This window comes from Salminus brasiliensis, chromosome 20 (assembly GCF_030463535.1).
Source record: "Salminus brasiliensis chromosome 20, fSalBra1.hap2, whole genome shotgun sequence".
Taxonomy (NCBI): Eukaryota; Metazoa; Chordata; class Actinopteri; order Characiformes; family Bryconidae; genus Salminus; species Salminus brasiliensis.
Genome location: NC_132897.1, coordinates 9,912,143 through 9,927,424, shown reverse-complemented (window position 1 = coordinate 9,927,424; position 15,282 = coordinate 9,912,143). Strand labels below are relative to the sequence as shown.

Sequence of the window (15,282 nt, the reverse complement as noted above, 5' to 3'; positions counted from 1 at the left end):
GTGACCAAAGATACTCAGTGCAGACAAACACACAAGTCATGCACCCCTCCAGCCCCCACCGCCTTCCCTCAGCTTCACTGAGCTAATGCAGACCAGATGCTGATGCCACTGTTGGTCATGCTGTTTATGCTGATGTGCGCCGCGGCTTTTACACATGGGGTGTGAAAGGCTGAGTCTGAGCCGTAGGAGGGCCGAGAAACTGGGGCAAATGTCAAGTTCATGTGACATCACCCTTCTCAAACAGCCTCCCTCCTCCCCTTCCCTGCCGCTATGCGATATCACTGAAAGTACTGATCTCACAAATCTTCCCTGAGCCCTGCTCCCATTGGCCTTAAAGCTCTGAAATTAGTTTATTGTTATCACTTCGATGATTTATCTGCGCCTTGTTCTGTTCGAGGCTCCCACATGTTTTGCAGTGGAAGCACTGCTGAAGCCAAACATCTATCATCAACATTTCCAACAACAAAAGTGTGCCAGTATAAAAATCCACCAATCAACTGCATGCTTTTATTTGGATGTACAGGTGTGACATTTGGGCTGGGGGTAAAAAAATACACTATAATTGGTTAATTGATTAATATATCTTGTATTTTTCGCAATTACAAAGGTTGGTCGAAGTACCATTTGGATTTTTCCTCTGATAGGATTGTTGGTTTTGTGTGGGCTGAAAGTGAGATGCTATATTAGTAGCTGTTATTATAGGCTGTAATTCCAGTATAAAACTGTAATAAGAATTAGGAATAATTAAAATTCCTTTATTTAGGGCTAAGTGGTGCTACTGTACTTTAGCATTGGCCCCATCATCCGAGAAGTAAGCAGGTTTGATCCCCGGTGATACCTCAGCCATCAACCAGGAGTACAAGACAGCATTACTACAAAACAGCCCTCCCTCTCCCTTCATCACTTCCCCCCTCAGTGCAATGCTAGCCAGTGCATGTTATCTGACATAGGCAGTTGATGTTCTCCTCGAGGTCTGTCCAGCTGTCCAGTGATGTTGCTTTAGCCCTATTTATATGTATGAAAAATAATAATGAAAAACAGTAAGAATGTAGATAAACGAGTCCATTATTGTGTTTTGTGCATGAATATGAATAAAAAACAGAGAAATCTAACCCTGTGGTGTGGCTCTCAGATTTATCAGGATTTATAAAGGAGCTTGTTGGATTTGTAGCCATATGATCTCATAAATTGTCTGTGCTGGACTGAGGTTTTCTCCTCTCAGGCAGCAGGGTGCACCGCGCACAATACGTTTCAACAGCTGACGCTGCTGTGTCTCACTGCATCACATGTGCAATGTGTTCACTTTGACTTGCGCTCAGAGATTATTGAAGCGCATACCCCGTTAGAAACGCAGGCAGCCCGTGAGATGTCACTGTAGCGTGTGTCAGCACCGGGTGTAAATTTTAATCTCAGTTTTACTCATGTAGAGTTTGCAACTGCATAAAGACTTACAGTTACTGCGAAAGAAAAATATGCCTGTGGCTCCTTTCCAAAAACTTCTTTTTTGTTTGGAATCCCTCCAAATGCTGAACACACTCCCCAGAACTCGCTGTCATCCCCGCTCCCACGTTTGCAGCTTTAATGAGCAAACATATTAGATATGAGCCGGCAGAATCACTGAAGAACTGACATTTAAAGAGGAGCCTGGGGCAGAGTTACAGTACATTTTGTGTTGAGCGTAACGAGATGAAAGACTGCGTGTGCGCGAGAGCGAATTCCTGTTGTGTGATGGCTAAACAGATTAGTTTTTGTTTCTCTTTGGTTGCAGGGAGCGTGAGGCAGGCGAAGGCTCGGCTCTGTGGCTGCTGAAGCTGATCGGTTCGGGGCCTGGCTGCTGTCCGGTTCTTGTCCTGCAGGCCATGCTGCACAGCGACTGCTTGCTGCTGCGCCTGCTGCTCTCTCACTCACGTAAGCCTGTATTGAGGATTGTGTTGCTTTTGACTCCTCTAGTAAGAAGTTCATGAATAGCTTAAAATAAGCTTATTAAGGATGAATTAATTAGGTCATTAACACCTTAAAACCTAAGATGGCCAAATATGGGCCCACGTTCGTCTTTTTTGGGGAGGGGTCTCAGTGTTTAGAGCATCAGGCTATTGATGACAGGGTTGTGGGTTCAATACCCGGGTTTGGCAAGCTGCCTCTGTTGATTCTCTGCTCCCCGGGCGGTGCAGCAAAGGCTGGCCACCGCCCCTGGCATGTGTGCTCACTGTCACTGTGTGTGTTTGATCACTAGTGTGTATGTGAGTGTTCACTTCACTGATGAGTTAAAGGCAGAGGCCAAATTGTACCTGTGTCCAACACTAATGGTGAATATGGTTGTCTTGGTTGTCTTGTCTTTATTGGTAAACCTCAGTTTTGTATTCTCCATCAGTCAGTCGGAAAGGATAATTTGACATACATTACATAATTTTACTGAATTAACATAAAAGACTATTACTTCTATTAGTTCTATTACTTTACTTACATTAAAAGTTACTAAAAACTAATTCAAGATTTTAGCTGTATTACTTACCATTTTGAGCATTATTGACGGTGATGTTTGTAACTTACTAGCTAATGGTGCTGTGTTTTACGATAAGGTTCCCTGCCTATTGGCAGTTATAAGTGTTAGTAGGTCATTAGCAAGTGGCCATGGTTCATTCCAAATGCCAAGAAGCATTAGAACACATTTCTAACTATTATTTAATTGCATTTGTGGTTAAACAGTTGTAAGTCATTACCAAATATCTGTTGTTGCTGACAAGAATAATGCTGAGTGATGGAGAAGACCAGCATTCTGAGGCATTCTGGCAATGAGCAGGTTGCTGTAGCCTTCTTTGTGTTATAACTGTTTCTTTAAGTTGCACTTATTACATACAGCTTGTCTTGTGGAGAAGTATTGCCAACAGAATAAGACTCTCTAGAGCAGATAAATATGAAGCCATTGACACCATGCCTAAGGCCTGGCATGGGCTAAAGGGGTATAAACCCCCCCAGCGTAAGATTTTAGGGGCAGTTATAGAAGTGTAAGTATTATCAGTGTCCAATTTGCATAGGAGAAAGTTAAATGTTATATGATTATGAACCTACTTATAATCCAAACGTCATTGAAGGTTGTAATGGTGACTGAATAGACGTCTTGCTCGTTTTATGTATAAACACCCTTCATCATCACCCGTCATCATCACCTTTAAATCAATAGTGCTCTGTAATAAACACTCATCTTAGCATAGGGAGCAAAGTGAATGACCTTTAAAGATGTGCCTCTCTTCTCTCTCCACTTGGAAAAGTGTAACCTTTAAAGACTGTTTTGCGCTTGCCCATTAATTCACGTTATAGATAGCTCATTAATAACCAGGTTGGGCCGTAAGGACGTCTGCTTCCGCGCTGTGATGCGAGAATCACAAAGCCGTAAATCAACATGCTACAGCTGTGTCCTGGCTAATTAAGAAGAAACACAGTGGCCTGGTCTTCCACCACGTAAAAGCCCACTTTTCTTATATTTGCTCAGGTCACAGTGTTCCTGTATGGTGGGTGACCATACAGCATGGTCAGAATTTTTTGAATATTCTTTAAATATTATTTAAATATCTGCTTTTTTCTGGTCCGGGTTGCAGGGGGATGGCCCTCCCAGATCTGCACAATGCTAGCCAGTGCAGATGTATGTTTTCTAATGTAACAGAATTGCCCACTGTTCATGTTATGCTAGTGGCTGTTAAAACATTCCATAATTTGCTTCATGTGTTTTGATGTAATGCACCCCTTTATATTCGTGTACACTGAGGCACTGGGCCACTGTCCAAAGAGTTCCTCCAAGGTCTAGAACATGGCAGCATTGGGCACAAACAAACGCTCTCTAATAAAGTCACTGTAGGTCAAAAGCTTTTGTTTCTTTCGCCCCCCTGAAAAAGGAAGGCATAATCGATCGCCATCAGTTCTTTCCAGCTCCTATTAAGCCAAGCAGTATTAGCAAACTGCATCCTTTAATGTGGCAGGTAATTTGGGCCTGTCATTTCAAAACAGTCCAGCATTTGTCAAAGGAATGCAAACAGCATCCTGCTTTCCATCAAAGATGCTCAGTGAGTGCTGCATTTCATTCACTCGCCTATTCAAATGCCTGTCATCTCCTACAAGGGAGACTGACAGTGGCTCAAGCAAAGCAAAAGGCAGGATCGTGCTGCTGCTGTCTACAGACCAATAGGCCTGACAGGACTCGGACAAGGACATTTAGTCAAATTCATGATCGTCTTGTCCTTGCACACTGGACATTTATCCACCAAGTCACATGGCTGCCTGTATCTAAATGGACCCTCTTTCTTACCTCTGTTTCAGAGTGTTCAGATTGGACAGCCTTGGACCTGCTGTGGTGTGGTGCTGTGCTAGTCTATAGAATTCTATTGTGCATCGATCGTACCTTGGTTAACAGATGACCACACTTTTAGTGGATGACTTACTCTCACTTTATTTGGATTGGCCTCTATAGCCCCTTGTAGATTATCTACAGATGCTGACAATGTGGGTGGTTGTCAGTAGTGTTAGAGTTAGGATTAGGATTAAAACTGGGCATCTAAAGACTTTTATTAGTACGCAGCACTGGATGGCCTACAAGCTACATCTATTGCTAGATTAGCCAACATAACCATCCTTGGGCTTCTGCTGCTCCAGTAGAACAACAGATTGAAATCATGTCCAAGTATGTTACATTGTTTTAAAGCAGCATTATGCGATAATTGTTATTTCTTGCTCTTGGACTCCCCCTGCAGTTGGCAAGTGTAATTCACAGTTTAGGCCATCCCTAATAGACACACTTTTCACATGCTGTTTTGGACAAACTGAGAGATACAGAACCATCACTGAAAGTGAAAGATGCATGTGGATTGATGCTGTAAAGTAATATTACAGTCTGTAACTCAAGTATGACTTGGGTTAAGCATTGTGTTACACAGTTTTTGCGAGCCTTTAGCATTGTGCCAAGCCCGTAGTAGCAAAGGTAGAGTCAATTGAGCCTCATCTTAATTTTAAAGCTATTTAAAATGTATATTTTAAGGTAGAATGCGGCATAATAATGCTTTAAATACAGCCCACGTCCTTTGTATTGTTTTATTATTGGCCTAAAAGGCATAACTTCAGTGTCGTATGTTATGGTGTTTCTAGGTAAGCATTTCTCAAATGCTTGTAGTTTTTGCATATTAATAAAGCATAATTTTTAACGTATTCACTTATATCACAAACGTCTCTACAGCATCACACCTAAACTAAGGGAAACAGAGGATGATGTCAACTGATACACATAAGTATGTGTGCGTCTGTGTGTGTGTTTGTGTAATTTTCTCTGCTTCTTTATTTTCAGATCTGTGTCTGGACAGTGAAGCTGAGGTGTCCCTTAAGGCACAGCAGGCTGCTGCTGAGTTTGTGGAAGCTATTTTCTCCATCCTGTCCTCCTTAAACAATGTCCCCAGGGCTCTAGCTCTAGCGCTGGAGGGCTACCTGGACAGAAGACACCTATGGGACCACTTTTACAGTTTAGCAGGTACAGTGAAGGCATCAGCCTTTCCGCACAGTGCAATCAAGTGGGGCTCAAACGGTCATGCTCCTTGCAGTTCAGTGTAAACCGTCCCATGCTTCGTCCCCCTACTGTGACCTGTAATTGCTTCAATATCAAGTTTGACCAGCAGGCTAGTCCATGGCACACGTGACTAGAAGAGGCTGATCATAAATCAAAGTCGTAATTAAACCTTCAGCTGTCTCTTTGATTGCTTATTTATTTTAATTTCCATTTTAGCCTCGTCTCTCTTTTTTTTTTTTTTTTTTTTTTGCTCCCTTTCTATAAAAGCTGCTACATGAATATTTCCTGTTGCGGTAATGGTTAGCACGTTGATTTAGCATACCGACACAGAGACTGCAATTACAGCCTGACACTTTGCTTTTGGAGCCGCCTTTGATTTGGGGGTTTAATCCGGACTCCTGTGGAGCCAGAGTACTCGTTTTTGTGTTTTTATTACATGCAAGGGGTAATTATTGTTGCATAAATTAGACAAATGAGAGGGGGGTACAAGGGGAGAGGGAGAAGGAGTGCATGGTGTAAGCGTGTGCTGCTTTTCTCTCCTAACTGAAAGTCCCTGCAGGCGTAATTGGCTTAATTGCTGGTCGGGCCCACTTCAAGAGGACCAATGAAACTGAGCGTCAGAATAAAGGCATCTATGATGAGCTTTGTTTAGCGCTAGGATTTATCCGGGTGCCATTTAGTAAGTGAAATAATTGGACTTGTCGGAAATGCCAGTGAGGTTATTGGCTTAGCTTTGAGTCTCTGTTGATTTAGCTTGGCATCTTGGTATATTCTGACATCTCAAGAAGATCAGAATGTATAACGTCTAAACAGAGCTGACTTGCAGATCAGGCTGAAGGAACCAGGTCTCCATTGCTGTTGATTAGGCCAACCGCATTATGTTGATCAGAACAACCTCATTAGGACTCCTCACTCATTAGTTAATGACACTGTATCATCTCATTTAGAGACATGGTTTATAGAAAATGACAGTTTTGACCCATCTGCGTGTGTTTATTCATGCTGTACTCCATTACAGATGGACTTTTTGTTTTGACAGATACAGCCAAAGAAGCCCCTCCATTGTTTAAATGTGTCCGAGCTGTCCTGTCCAAACCCATCAACAGCCTGATAGGCCACTTGGTGAACATGATGCAGGCATGTGAAGACCTCCCTGGCACACTGGTTAGGCAAGAGCTTCCAGAGAGTGTACTGGCCAAAATCCCCAAAGAATGGAACTACACACCACATGAAGCCAAGAACAAACACAGCAGCAAGAGTGAGTGGTCAAATTCACGTCTGGATTTGGAAAGATTTGCCTACAGGACATCAGGTCACAAAGGATTGCATTAATATGATAGTAATCTGACTACTATCATATTTGTACCAAAAAGACCAAATATCATCATCATCATCATGCGTCATCATAAATCACTGCTAATTAATGCATTAGCTATGAATACACTATATATATTGATGAGCCAAAGTTATTATGGCTAATAATCTGCTTGATATTCTGTTGGTTCTCCACGTGCCACCAGAACAGCTTACTCTACAACTTCCGAAGGTGCTCTTCTGTGATAACTGGCACCACAATGTAGCTGCAGATTATTTAAGGTTTGTAAGTTATGAGGTAGAGCCCTCTCAGACACGGATAAACGTGTGCGTACATGCTCGGTCCACATGATATAAAAGAAAACAGGCCACCAGGTGACCTTTTCCCATTGTTTTCCAAAGATCCAGTTCAAATGCTTGCATGTTCATTATACACTTTTAAAGGTGGGCAGTGGTTAGCATGGGCACTCTGTGGCTGATCTGTGGCTGTGCAACCCCATACACAGCAGGGTGTGATGATTTGGCCCTTGCCAAAGTCCCTCAGGTCTATACACCAGCCCATTTCACCCATATTTAAATCATGGACTTTGAGAACTGACTGTTACAGCCTAATATATATCCCAGACCTTCACATGCATTGTTGTTAAGATAATCAGTGTTACATGCTTCATTTTTCGTTATTGAATGGTCATGGTATATCATAAATATATGATTTATTATTTATTTTGAAATAATTGTTCTAGATTGTCCTTCATATAGCTTTCTCTTTCTGTAATATGTCTAAATCTTTTTTTAATTGTGTTCTCCTTCACTGTTTTCCAAATCTGTAGACAACATTACTCTGGCCATCCAGGCTCTGTCCTTCATCTTTACGCACCTACCCTCAGCTGTGGCATCTCTTCCATTACCCGTTCGCTTCATCTTCTGCATGGCCGAGAAGCACCTTTCGCAGCATTCCAGGCAGTTGAGGCCCACAGGCCTGCTGGTCTGGACCTTGCTGGGCTGTCTGTGCCAGGGCCTGGAGGACGGAGAGACTCTAGAACTTGTGTCTGCTCAGACCTTAGAGCGAGGGGCCAAAGAGCGGCTTGCCTTGCTGTCCGAGTGCCTGCAGGTCAGCCTGGGTCAGCAAAAGGGAGTTCCCAAGCCTAATGTTCATAAGGTCCTACAGGGCCTGGAGGAGAAGAGGCCAAAGTGGAGCTCCATGCAGCTGCAGAAAACACGCAAGCTTTGTAGCCAGAGGTGAGTACTAAAAGTACCAAAAAGAGTTCTTTGGAGCAATGCCACAGATATAGAGAACCTTTCTATGAATGTGTTTTTCAAGAACCACTTTTGTAAAACAACAATATAAGGGTAAAGAAACTTGGTTTTATGGTTTGCAGAACCATAGGTTCACAAATAATCAAAGCTTTTGCATAAAAGGGTATGTCCAAGCCAATTATAACCACTTAAAAACGTATTATTCATAAGAGTCTAAGAAGAACCTTTCGGTATCTGTATTTTTAAGAGTGGCAGGAAACATTTGGGGAAGTTCATTTTTTTTTTATGAAGTATTAGGCAGAAACCATTTATGAACCTTTACCTTTAAATGGTGAGATTGTGAGGAAAGGAACATTTAGGGACCTTTATTTTTAAATGTATAAGCCAAGAACCATTTAGAAATTGTGAACACTAAAAAACTAAACTAAAAAACTAAAGTTTAAACTAAACTAAAGTTTAAAGGCAGGGCCATTAGGAACCTTGTATTTTTAAGGATGTAAACCAAGAGACATTTATAGATCTTTATTTTTAAGAGTGCAAGTCTAGAACCATTATGGAATTTTCATTTAAGGGTGGCAAAAAACTGTTCAGGAGCCAAGAACCAGTTAGAAACCTTTATTTTTTAAGAGTTTGGGGAATAATAAAACAATTTAGGAAGAGTATAAGGCAAAAAACATCAGGAACCTTTATTTTTTTTCAAGATCCCAGGGCCGCTTACGGAGTGGTAGGCCAAGAACCGTAGTACTTTTTTTTCTTCTCAGTCAAATTAAATGGATTACTTTACACAATTGTAAGTTCAGCGATTTGAAAATTCATCTCAAGGGATTCAGTGTTGACAACACACACAAATGCATTCACCACATGTTCATGTATAATTCCATTTCCCAGACTTGGGATCTTGACTTTTGCACTCACTTCAGAAGTTCAGTCATTTAATCAATGAGCGGTTCTACATTCAGGAAAATTGCACTGGAATCTTATTTGAATTTCATGCTGTGTTGATCGGGAATGGTGACCCCTGTTTGTCATCATTTCGGAGAAGAGTTGAGCTCGATGTTTTTGGAGAAGTGACGTCACCAACCCGCCTGCTTTAGGCACAGGGCAACTTTGTTCCATGTATAATAAGCAATGCCCAAGCAATTTCCTAATTACCCTTGTTGGGAATGATTTAACGTCATAGCAGATATAAAGGGGAAAAAAATGTAAATCACTGCTAGTGTTCCAGGAAATGTTGTTCCGTAAATGACAGGAAGAAATAGAAAAAAGAGAAAGGGCAAAAGGGTGGATGATTGGTGAAAAAAAAAAGGAGAATGCAAAGAGTGATTATGTATCACCTGTCTCAGTAAGTCAGTAGATCCATTACTATTCATTAAAATAACCTTCATTTTCCAGCACTGCTTGTGTTGTAAACAATCAACGTACAGTTCAGCGGCAGCAAGTGGGGTCCCTAAAAAACCTCCCCCTCTTTCTTGTCAACACACGCGCACAGACACACACACATACACACCGACGTACACACACACCTCTGTAGTCTCTTGTCTTTGCAAAGTAATTTGTAGAGGAGAAGATGATTGCTCTCCATCATGGTGACCCTGGCAGGGCTTGACGGCATGCATACACAGATGAAGATGAATGCAGTGGATTGCGCCGGCGGAGGGGGGTGTTCTGCCTCTTTCAGGGCACATTGGCCCTAATGACGTGATTGATAGCTTGTCCCGGATCCGCCGCGCCTCTCATTAATCAAGCCGCTGACTGGATCCAATCATTTGCTTCACCTGCACACTGATGGACAGGGAAGGATACACGGGGCCCAGGTGCTGACACCAACGCTCAGCGCCCCGGCCTGCTCAGGGCCCGCGCAAGCTTCCCTCAATGTCACCACCGCTAACGGCCGCATGACAGCCCCGCCACCCGCCATGTCGCTGCCTGATTGCAAAAAAAAAAAAAAAAGATGGAGAAGCAGAAAAAAACAAAAAAACAATGACAGCAGGTGTGCCAGGAGGAAGATGTCCGTTTTTGTAGCTTGACACACACTGAGACACTTACATGAATCTGAAAACTAGCATTAGACCTCAGGGTTTACGGTTCTAACCCGCTAACCCACCGTCACGCAGGCTTTCTAGCTTATTAGCTTAGCTTATAGCCTTTTTTGTAATGTTCCAACTGAAACGGTGCAAACTGACAACAGCCATCTCTCATTTTCTACACGATTTGAACAAAAGTATTAGGACACCTGCTCATTCATGATTGGTGAGGTCAGGAAGTTGATCACCACCACACCCTTTCCCCAAATCACCAGCTCATCCCAAAAAAGAATGGATGGAGCACCATCATTGCAGAGAACACAGTTCCACTGCTCCACAGCTCATTAGGCAATAGGTCATCTGTTATGCTCATCTGTTTCAGAGAGTTCTATTCTATTGGTGGTACGTCTCTACAGGCACAAGCTATGTGTGTGTGTGTGTGTGTGTGTGTGTGTGTGTGTGTGTGTGTGTGTGTGTGTGTGTGTGTGTGTGTGCATTTGCACAGCTATGGCAGTAATGGGTGCTATTTTGTTGCCGAAAGCATTCATTAAAAGTCAAGTGGTGTCCACAAACATTTGCACTGCGGCACTTACATGAATCTAAAAGCTTGCATTAGACCTTTATGGTAGAAGTTTAAGGTGCTTAACCTGCTAACCCACGTTCACACATGCTAGCTATCTTATTTTTGTTTTTGTTTTTTTGCAATATTTCAAACGAGACAAAACAAACTGACATCAGCTTTGTCTCACTTTGTGGCTTGACGTGCACGGAGACACTTCCATGAACCTGAAAACTAGCATTAGACCTTGAGGCTTGTTTGCTGATCTTTACTCTAGCTAGCTTTTGCCTTTCTCAGCCTCCTGCTTTGTCTGTATTCCCATCATTGTTGTAAATATTACCAAAAGAACGGGAGGAAGAATACAATGATAACAGGTGTGCCACATGGAAAGAGTCCCTTTCTTTCGTCTGACATGCACTGAAACACTTGTGTGACAGTGAAGTCTGGCATTGGACCTTGAGGTTGATGGTGCTCACCTGATAATCTTCTTTTTCTTCCTCTAGCTTTTGCTTGCTTTTTTTTTTTTTTTTTTACCCCAAATAGTAAAATAAACAGTGACAACAGGTGTGGAAGGTGTTTTGTTTTTTATTAAGCTGGCTGTATGTTGAGACCCTTCTATGTTCACATCTTTCCATCCCAGTCTTTTTCCTAGATATTTCCAAAAGGGAAACGTCACAGTAAAAGATCAAAATAAGGAAAATCTTGCTTTTGTCGCAGGCAACATGCAAACATTTTAGCCTTGGTTACTCTGTTAAATTGTCCTTGCAATGCCCATCTGATAGCTATTTGTCAGAGCATATTCCTCATACTGTAGAAGTGGAGAACATTGATAAGTATTCTCTCTCCCCCCTCTCTCTCTCTCCCTCCATCAGTGTGTTTGAACGAGTAGAGAGTGGTCTGGTGCAGGAGAGAGGTGGGCCTGCCGAAGCGGCTGAGCAGAAAATGTGGTCGGCGTTGTTGACACTGTGCCAGGAAGCAGGTGGCATCCAGAACCTGCGGAAAATCCATCACACCATCCAACTCAATGAGGTGGGCCCGCGCCGTTTTTCACCAAGCAATTAGGATGGCTGAGCGCCCCGGGCAAACTGAAGGGCCTGCTGTAGAGGACTTAGCTCTGCACACACAGCTTCTGGACGAGTAATACAAGCACAGGAGTCAAATAATAGACTAGGGCTGAAGACCTCTACTCTGTGTATTTTAGTGTTACTGCTCAAATACACCTGAGTGTGCCCAAAAACGGTGGAAGTAGGTTAGCTGAATTAAGGGCTGGCTGTACCAGCTAGATGTCCATGTCCAAATTTATGCTAGTTGTAACATAGGTGTATATAATTATAATATATAATTATATATACCTATATTAATATTATAATATATGATTATATCACTGGTATAAACTTTCAGACATCCATAGATCCAGCTCAGTGCGACTCGTCAAAGGCTAAAACAAACAGCAGATGCTGCTGTTGTCCTGGTTGATCAGACCATGTAATGTAGCAGACCCGTATCATAGAAAACCCAAGTTTCCTCCCATGAAAGAAAGGTTATTCATGTAGTATGTATAATGCACTCACCACTACATATAGTCCATATCTGAAAAATAAGCTGCTGTACAGTCTGTTTTGAATTCATTGTTTATCTATTGACCGGACAGGTCAGCTAATCAGAACAGGGGTCTTTGACATTCACTGATCAGCCATAACATCGACCACCTGCCTAATACTGAGGATGTCCCCCTTGTGCCGCCAAAGCAGATTCCATTTTCACATTTTTTATTCACATCTTGACAGATGCCACTGTAGATAGAGATAGCCTGTGTTATCCACTCTACCTGTCAGTTGTACTAATATTATGGCTGATCAGTTTATATAAAGCCTTAGGCACAGAGAGGAAGTGAAAAAATGGTCATGTGAAAATGGCTTGTTGCATAAACCCCCATTATCATTACAAATAAAGCCCTGTACGCATAAAATTACAAATAAATAAATACAGGGAAGTTTGAAATGTTTGAAACTAAGTGGTTAAATAAGGACTTTGTTAAGATTGTATACACAATCTTGAGGAGTTAAAACCTATAAATCACTAGTGCTACCCATTTCAGATGTGTTGGGCAGGGTAACTCCAGGACCAAGGTTGGAAAGTGCTGGTCTAGAGCTACATGCTTAACTATTTATTAATTTGTTTGTTTATTTGTTTATTTTGGAGGTGGATTTCTTTGCTATTTCAATGCCACCTGCCAAATGGACCAATAGAAATGTCGAATATCAAATTTATTGCACTTTAAATTGAAATACTTTTTATGCACTCATACATATATTGCATTCAATTTAATATTACATCTATTTATGTACTTAAGATAAGATAATCCTAATCCTGGGAATTTCCCCACTGCAGGACTAATAAAGGATAAAGGATTATCTTACTTTTTAAATGTATTGTTTACTTTATTTATCTATTGATTGTTATACTATGTCGTTTTTTGTTGTTGTGTTTCTTGTTGTTTTTGTGACTGGAACAAAATACAGCCAATGCCCAGCACTCTCCTTCTTAATTATCCTCATTGAGAATTATTTGGCTTCATAATATTAATGAAGAGAGAGTGTAAATTACTACTGGTGTTCCAGGAAATTGTGTTCCATAAATGAACGTCTTTCCTGTGTGGCTCAATTAGTGCGGCACAGGATAGACGTTCATTTATAGAGCACAATCAGACACCTCTGAGAATACTAAATCTCCTAAAGCACTGTACATATGTCACATAGATTACACATTACGGTGAACAATGGAAGGTAATTTTGAGGGATTTTCAGTCTCCCTTTGCTTAAGAACAACACAGGGTCCTATTGTTTCTCCCGGCTGTATCCCGGCGTACAGCGAGTCTGCGTGACTAGGGCGGCGCTTTGCTAAAGTTTTATTTCGAGTTCAGTTCGTGAGTGACGTGCTTCTTTGTGTCACATCTATACATATCTCTGTCCTCTTCAAATGTCCTGTTTCCATTCTAGATAGACTGATTAATTTCTACCATTGTCAGGCCAATTACTTAGGGAATAGAGAGAAAAGAAATGGCCATTATGTCCAAAATTGGATATGTAATAATTGTACAGATGTACTCATTTGTCCACTGGTGTGTTCAATAGGCCTGTAGAGATTCCTGTTTAATTTTACTCTTTTAATGGGTAGTTCTCAAATGTAGTCTAATAATGTACGTCTAGACTTATCCAGGTTTGGCTGAACTCCGATATCTTTGTCCTTCCCACCTTCCAAACTTTGCAGCTGTGATCTTTTTTTAGTGAGGAGATTTATTTTTATTTCTCTCCAACTCTCTCTCTCTCTCTCTCTCATTCATTCTTTCTGTGTCATTTTCCCTCGTGCTATTCTCTATCATTCTCTTTTTTTCTCATTCATTTTTATTACTCTCCCTTGTGCTATTGTTCTCACCTCTCTCTGTGATTCTCTGTATCACACTCTTTCTCTCTCCACCACTCTCTCTTTATCTATCTTTCTCTCTCAAAACCCGTCCCTCTTCTTTCTCCATCACTTTTTGCACTTCTCTCTTTCTTTTCTCATTATTCTCTCTATTGTTTATCTCTCTTTCTCTCGTCTCCTCCTAACTACTTCTCCCTTTCTTCCCCAACACTTTTTACACCCTCTCTCTCTCTCTCTCTCTCTCTCTCTCTCTCTCTCTCTCGCTGTGTCCGTAGGCTTTGTTAAGATCTAAGCTGGCCTCTCCTGAAGACCCCGCCGCATGTTCTCCTGAGGGACGTCCTTCAGTTCAGTTCTTCGCGGCGGACACTGCACAAAGCGCTCCAGCACACCCTTTCAACCCCCTGTTTCACTTTGACCACATCGGCTCTGCTAAGTTTGATCAGGTTGGTGTCCCTGTGCTTTTTCACCACATGTCTACATGTTTGCAGGTACCTCACTTGTAGCAATAGGTAGTTGCTGTGGCCCTCCTTCAGCAGCAACAGCCACTGCTTTGTTTTTTTGGGTTTTTTTTTTTTTTTTTGGAAAGGCTTTACACAGGTCAGGACATCTCACAAACGACCCTCCAGCTCATCCCAAAGGCTTTGTATGACACTGGGCTCCATCATCCCAGGGAATTCAGTCTCATTCCTCCATAAACCAATGCTGAGGGGGTTATATACTATGTATACAAATGTTTGTGGGCATCCCTTCTAATGATTGCATTTAGCTACTTTACACCTCTCTAGTCCCTTTAGAGAAGCATTGCCAAAAGAATAGGACACTCTGAAGGAGATAAACATGAACCTATTGGCACCATGCTTAATGCTAGGTATAGGCAGGAGGGGTATTAAGACCCCTGGCATTGCATTGAGCTGAGGAGCAGTGGAACTGTGTTCTCTGGAATGATAGTGGTACTCCATCCAGAACTTTTGGAATGAGTTGGAGAGTCGGGGACCTCACTAACGCTCGTGGCTGAATGCAATCAGGTTCTTACAGCAATGCTCCACGGTGTAGTAGGAAGCTTTCCCTGGTCAATAGAGACAGTTACTCCAGCAAAAACAGGATATACTTAATACCCTTTTGGCTTTTAACTTAACTTCATACCCTTACTACCCTTGATT

The 15,282-nt window shown here is 41.9% G+C and overlaps 1 protein-coding gene across 4 annotated transcripts in view; it reads left to right on the top strand.

Moving 5' to 3' along the window:
- kiaa0825 (KIAA0825 ortholog) overlaps positions 1 to 15,282 on the top strand; it is a 152,940-nt gene that overhangs the window by 49,000 nt on the left and 88,658 nt on the right. For all 4 annotated transcript variants that reach the window (XM_072664850.1, XM_072664847.1, XM_072664848.1 and 1 more), the window contains 6 exons: positions 1,769 to 1,908; positions 5,330 to 5,509; positions 6,585 to 6,803; positions 7,690 to 8,098; positions 11,572 to 11,728; positions 14,398 to 14,565. In XM_072664850.1, the coding sequence (XP_072520951.1) occupies positions 1,769 to 1,908; positions 5,330 to 5,509; positions 6,585 to 6,803; positions 7,690 to 8,098; positions 11,572 to 11,728; positions 14,398 to 14,565 (1,273 nt within the window). The remainder of the gene's footprint in view (positions 1 to 1,768; positions 1,909 to 5,329; positions 5,510 to 6,584; positions 6,804 to 7,689; positions 8,099 to 11,571; positions 11,729 to 14,397; positions 14,566 to 15,282) is intronic.